General features: G+C 40.4%; 1 protein-coding gene across 1 annotated transcript; it reads left to right on the top strand.

Annotated features, from left to right (window-relative positions):
• Positions 1 to 869: 869 nt before the first annotated feature.
• On the top strand, positions 870 to 5,140 carry krt18a.1 (keratin 18a, tandem duplicate 1). Its single transcript, XM_086159926.1, has 7 exons — positions 870 to 1,475; positions 2,637 to 2,719; positions 3,012 to 3,168; positions 3,671 to 3,835; positions 3,922 to 4,047; positions 4,257 to 4,477; positions 4,587 to 5,140. Exons 1-7 carry the CDS (start codon positions 1,029 to 1,031, stop codon positions 4,699 to 4,701), a joined length of 1,314 nt encoding a protein of 437 aa, XP_086016052.1. The 5' UTR covers positions 870 to 1,028; the 3' UTR covers positions 4,702 to 5,140.
• The last annotated feature ends 1,294 nt before the right edge of the window (positions 5,141 to 6,434 follow it).

The raw sequence follows: 6,434 nt of genomic DNA, 5'->3' as shown, positions 1-6,434 counted from the left end.
ATCTTTTGTGGTTTTGTTCTTTCATCAAGTCAAATGAAACCTCTCACATTTCCAGGTGTGACACAACCTGATCTCACACAGCCATAGGGAATGCGGATGATGAATGATGAAATCACAAATTGACCACATCAACCTCCCAGACATGTCTTAAATGAATTCCGATGAAATTAAGACATGTCTGAGGGACACAGTCTACTTTTCAGGGTGGGGAAGGTGAAGCAATTACAGGACTATCTGATTAGTCTATCTTGTGCAGGAAGCTGAGGAGTATTTGCTTATATGATTTCGTTTTTTTTGAATTTTGAATTTGGATAATTGTATTTCATCATTGGTTTTGTTTGAGCGAGCTAAGCAGGATTTTTTTTTAACATTACCTGGCCACTGTAAATGCAAATTTGTGTATTAACATGAAAGGTAAATATAAAAGAATTGAAAGGTAGATTGTGTTACAATGTAAAACATAGTATATCACATAATAAAAGGTATATAATATAATTAGGAGATTGTGCTGTTTTGTACCTAAGGGATAAATACAGCTAGTGTCTAAATTTTTTCAGGAACCCAATTCAAAGTATTTCATACTCTACAACTATCCAATTTCAAGGCTCAGCTAGTGTCAAAATTTTTTCAGGAACTCAATTCTAAGTATTTCATACTCTATAGCTATCCATTTTAAAAGCAAAAAAATGTTGATTGTGTCTTTAGAATAAAACAATGAAAAAGTCTGCTTCTATTTTCCAAATTCAAAAAAAGTTCAGGTTCCAAATCCCGCTGAATTTCCCAACTTAGGAAGACTCCCTGGGACAAAGGCATGCTGTGAGCTGTGGGCTGCGGTGCGGTTTAGGCCTGTGGAAAAGAGGGAGGCGGCTCAGGGTGGGGAGGAGTGGTCTGAGGGGCGGACCTGAGGGCCCGCTAGGTTTATAAGTTTAGGAGCTTTTGCCCTTCTCCTGCCTTGCATCTGTGAGTTCCCATTTCAGCCACCCAGCCTTAGCTCTAAAACTCACAGTCTCTCAAATTGCTCAGCCAAAATGCAAACCTCCAGGCAAACAACATACTCTGTACGCTCTTCCACTAGTAGCAGGGCTCCTGCTTTATCCATCAACCGTACCTCTGCTCCTGTCTACAGGGCCCCCACTATTCATGGTGGGGCCGGTGGGGCCCGCATCAGCGTCTCCTCTAGTGTCCGCAGTGGGCTGGGAGCTGGAATGGGAATGGGAATGTCCTCTGGAGGTTTGGGCCTCTCCAGCGGGGTCCAGGTGAGCTCCAGTGGAAACAGTGCCGACATCATGGGGAATGAGAAGTTTGCCATGCAGAACCTGAATGACCGACTGGCCAACTACTTGGAGACAGTGAGGAACCTGGAGCAGGCCAACAGCAAGCTGGAGCTTAAAATCAAGGAGGCCCTTGAGAGGAGCGGACCTGACTTCAGGGATTACAGCAAGTACCAGGTCATCCTGGATGACCTGAGGAAGAAGGTGAGGAGGGGGAGGGGGGGCAAAGGCGGAAATGTGTATTTCTTGATTAAGATGGTACATGTGAATGAATGATTTGAATTATTGAGCTTTTAACTGTGTGACATGATTAAGCAAGATATGGCTAAAAGTTGGGTCATACCAGTGCTCAGGGTCAGTGATTGGCTGGGAGTTCCTATCCATGTCTTTGCTTAACCCTTAACCCTTAACCCAGTGCCTTTCTGCTGCTGCCATGTGGGCCAGTATCCTGACCGGAAATGGCATAGAGGAAAAATTTCTTAGGATGTGGGGTCACAGAGTGAGGAAACACCACTTAACAAAAATTTGGGGAATTTACAGGGAGAAAAAGGTCAACTTGAAAACTCCAATGACCCTTTTCCTCATTTTCCCATACAATGGAACAGCAAACTATAAGCTGCACTGTTCTCTCAATGAAGTTGGTACTAATGAGCCGGCTGAAATGAAATATTTAATATTACAAAGTGCTGGCCGTATATCATAAATGATTAATTTGATGACAGAAGTCCTCTAATATAACACAAGTGAGGACATGTAATTTAGGTTTATTTTGAAAACACAAGGGCCAGGTCAGTGCTGACAGGGGTCATTTTTACAGAGGCATGGTTCAAATATCATTCAAATGGTTCTTCCCGGAACCATCTGTGGAAAAAAAAAGACTCTCAAGCAAACATTAAAACCAAATCTAAAAAAGCACACCTATACAAACACACACAGGCAACCCATACCACCTTTCCCATGCAAACAAGGTGCATCCATGCTACTGACTGAAATTATCCTGTTTCTCAGCAGCAACAGGATGGCGGTTTCCTGATAATCTATTATTCAAAGATCATGATCGTGGAGAGTATCACCTGAATCCACCCATCCCCCACCCCACCCTAGGCCATCAATCCGAACCCTTATCTGTCATACCTTGCTTAAACAAATGATGTGACTAGCTATATTCAAATTTACACATACAGGCAAGGACACTTCTGCTTTATCAATGCAACAGGTTGCATGAGTAATATCGCAAATTGAAAATAAAAAAAAGATTTTTATTTATCACTTATCTTTGCCAGGTATTAGTGCTCCAACCAGCTGTCTGGACGGGCCAACAGTTTTCTATTTGATTAACATTGTCCTTGTGCAAACCTGTTCCAGGTGTTTGATGCCACCATGGACAATGCCCGTCTGGTTCTCAGCATTGACAACGCTCGCCTGGCAGCCGATGACTTCAGAATGAAGTAAGTCCCGCCCACACAGTTGTTTGATATGTCTACAAAAGCATCAGCCTGTGACTCCCTGTTCCACTGGTTCAAAGAAACCGAGACACATGTTACTTTATAGTAATAGATTCAACTTAACTATAGATAGCATACTTGCAGCATAGGGCTTATGATGCTGCCTAAAAAATTAAGACATTTCTGTTTAGCTCAATGCTTAAAGATACCTGATCATCTAAAGCCATGTGTGGTAAACAGAATTTCAGTGTTTTATAAACATGTCTTTTTTTTTTTCTTGCCCTGTGTTGTTTAGATATGAATCAGAACTTGCAATCCGTCAGTCAGTGGAGGCCGACATCGTAGGTCTGAGGAAGGTCATTGATGACACCAACATGAGTCGTATGAACCTTGAGAGTGAAATTGAAACCCTGAAGGAGGAACTCATCCACCTTAAGAAGAACCACGACAACGTAAGTGTGAATCAGATTTGTTGATTTGTATATTTCTTTTATACGAAAACATCTACTGTGAACATTTTTAAAAGTTGAGCACATGATATCCCCGGTTATAGTGACAGTCACAAAAATTGTTCATTATGGTATAGCACCAGAAGCAATGAGTAGATATTTGTTTTCTAGCTCATCTCAATCATGACCTTTCAGCATCATTGTGTGTGCAATTTTGGGAGAGGGTGTTAAAAAGTGTGAATATATGTGGTGATTCATTTTGCAGCAGGCCAAATAATATAGTTTCATGAACATATTTTTGAATTAAAAAGCCCATATTTGAATTAAAATTTTATATTATCCAAAACACAATATATGTGGGCACAAAAATATATTACAAAATACGAGGAACATCCATATCCATGAGAAAATGTATATTGTTAGTTTTACAGGCATGTGATTTGTCTTTTTTTTTTTTTTTTAAAAATCCCAATAACCATTTTCTCCATACTTTTTTTTCTCTTAGGAGGTAATGGAGCTGCGTAACCAGATTGCACAGTCAGGAGTCCATGTAGATGTTGATGCTCCTAAAGGACAGGACCTGGCACAGATCATGGCAGAAATTAGGGCCAAGTATGAAAAGATGGCACAGAAGAACCAGGCTGAACTGAAAGCATGGCACGAATCCCAGGTAAACCTTTTACAAGAAACCCAGCAGTGATGATGCAATGACCCTGGGGTGGTAGATTTTTAAATATATTTGTTTCCTGGTTTCAGATGACAGAAGTACAGACTCAGGTCAGCCTGAACACAGAGGCCCTGAAAAATGCTCAGATAGAAGTGAATGACCTCCGCAGGCAGGCACAGACCCTCGAGATCGAGCTGGAGTCACAGAAGAGCCTGGTGAGAGGCAGCCATTCCACACACTTCACTGGCCTGAATACATGCTTATCTTAACTCCCTGAAATGCCTAACTCAGCACTCTCACTTCAAGTCGCTCACGTCAACTTTGTTGACACAAGCTTTCCACTCCGGTGAACTGTCGCTATGGGGCTATCAGTAGCATGCTGGAGTCACTATAATATTTTAACCAGTTCTTTTCCCCACTGCAGAAAGCTTCGCTGGAAGCCACACTGAGAGACACAGAGATGCGTTACAACATGGAAATCGAGTCTCTCAACAACATCATCCTGGGTCTGGAGGCAGAGCTTACACAGCTACGTAACAACATTCAGGTGCAGACACAAGAATATGAAGCCCTGCTCAACATGAAGATGAAGCTGGAAGCTGAGATTGCAACATACAGGCGGCTTCTGGATGGTGGAGACTTCAAGTGTGTATATTTCTAATTATTTAATGGGAAAAATGAGTTTCAAAAATTGAAACACCCAGGCATCAAATTCATTCTTTTTGTCTTTTTTTTTTTTTTTTTTTTTGTTTAGGCTTGTTGATGCTCTAGAAGATCAGAAAACGGTGAAGACGAAAGTGACAACTGTGACACAGACCCTGGTTGATGGCAAAGTGGTTTCCTCCAGCACAGAGACCAAGAATGTTTGAATGCAAGCAAAAACATCTGGCATAAACAGACCTAGCACTGTAATACGAACATTCAATTGACTTCATCTCTAATTGGCACTTGTTACACCTTAGTTTGAAAGTTTTAATCACAATTAACATGGTGATGAATTAGACTTCCTGGCTGTATAGCTCATCTACAGGCTAAAAGAAAACTGGATCAGAAGAAAACTAACCATCTTTATTTATTTCATCATAATCCTCCATTATTTATGTCTCATGTTATATGTCATGCAAACAAAATTCAGATTTGGTGTTAAGTTCATTGATAATATTAAGCACAAAAGAATAATGAGGATTCAAATTCCCAGCAATCATGTTTTCTACATATATATCATCAGCTTTAGTTTTCTCTGTGTCCAGTGACACAGCCTGATACTCTGTGTTATTCAGCCCCATCAATAAAGTCCATTCCAGAAAATCTTTGTGTACCCATTGTGTGTGTGAGTTCATGTGTTTATGTATGTTTTAAAACATAACAAATATAAAATGGTACATACAATGTTTTCATAGCATAATAAAGGGAGGATTGTATTAGTAGTAGGGGAAGAGCATATGACGTAAATTTGAGCACAGCCCATGCATTTATTAAACTGTGACTCAGTAGCCTTTTAATTCGAAAGATCCTATTTACTTATAAAGTCATCTTCATTATCATCATCTTGAGAACATGAAGTCAAAATATTATCCATCCACTGTCTAACACTTATCCTACTCAGGGTCAGAGGGGTTGCTGGGTTGCAGTCTATCCCAGCTGCCATCAGGCGAAAGGCAGGGTACAGTCTGGACTGGTAGCCAGTAATTGCAGGGCTACATACACAGACAACCATTCATTCTCTAATTTCGCACATCTGGGCAATTTTCCAATTAACCTGCTGATGTTTTGGACTGTAGGAGGAAATCTGAGAACTTGTAGGAAATACATACAGACACGGGGAGATCATGCCAACTCCTCATAGAAAGGTCCCCTGTTGGAATCAAACCAGGGTCCTTCGTGCAGTGAGGCTAACATGCTAACTACTGCACCACCGCTAAAATCTTATCTTTAGGTTTATTATTAAAAATAAATAACGGAATAAGCCCCAGAGGTCAAGACTTGACACCATTCAGCCAGTTAGCAGTCCTGACCGGAATCTTAATTACCAGTACTTAAATATAACATTAGTTACTTGATATGCAGATGACTTACTCATTCAGCTTTTTAATGGTACATTTGTTTCACCTTTTACAGTAATAGTTTTGATATGACAAAAGAAGGTCAAGCCCAATTCCCAGGAGGATATTCCGAACCTGCCTTTATAATACTTCAGATGTGGGTATCCCCATTCCCTATTTTTTTTAATTCCATTTTTAGGAGCCAGTAAAAATTAGTCCTATGATTCAGATAGCAGATAGATATGGAGATTTCTTTTATTCTGTCATAAACTGGATTTGGAAAGATTCCTGTTTCGCTATTAAGGAATGTCTAATTTTGCAGCGGACCAAAAGCTTCATAGCATGAAACAGCCAACATTAAATGCCAGAATATAAGTGGTTGCCCTCAGTATCATTGTAACCATGGATACTGGTTGCTAAACATTGTGAAATAGAGAGGTTTACACACCTTTATGGTTCGGATTGCTTTTGAATGGGGCAGGTGGGACAAAGTCTGGGAAAGAAGACCAAAGGTAATAATGCAATATAGATAAGAGGTGGGTATCAGTCGAAAATACCGA

Source organism: Fistularia commersonii, chromosome 14, assembly GCF_037954325.1.
Source record: "Fistularia commersonii isolate RoL2024-O1a breed Wild chromosome 14, RoL_Fcom_v1.0, whole genome shotgun sequence".
NCBI lineage: Eukaryota > Metazoa > Chordata > Actinopteri > Syngnathiformes > Fistulariidae > Fistularia > Fistularia commersonii.
This window is presented reverse-complemented; position numbering and strand designations above follow the sequence as displayed.

Excerpts from the sequence above, each read along its gene's own strand:
- krt18a.1 (XM_086159926.1), top strand. The coding sequence starts at position 1,029 with ATGCAAACCTCCAGGCAAACAACATACTCTGTACGCTCTTCCACTAGT. Across the intron at positions 3,836-3,921 it reads AAGCATGGCACGAATCCCAG|ATGACAGAAGTACAGACTCA; the intron begins GTAAACCTTTTA and ends TCCTGGTTTCAG. Across the intron at positions 4,478-4,586 it reads CTGGATGGTGGAGACTTCAA|GCTTGTTGATGCTCTAGAAG; the intron begins GTGTGTATATTT and ends TTTTTTGTTTAG.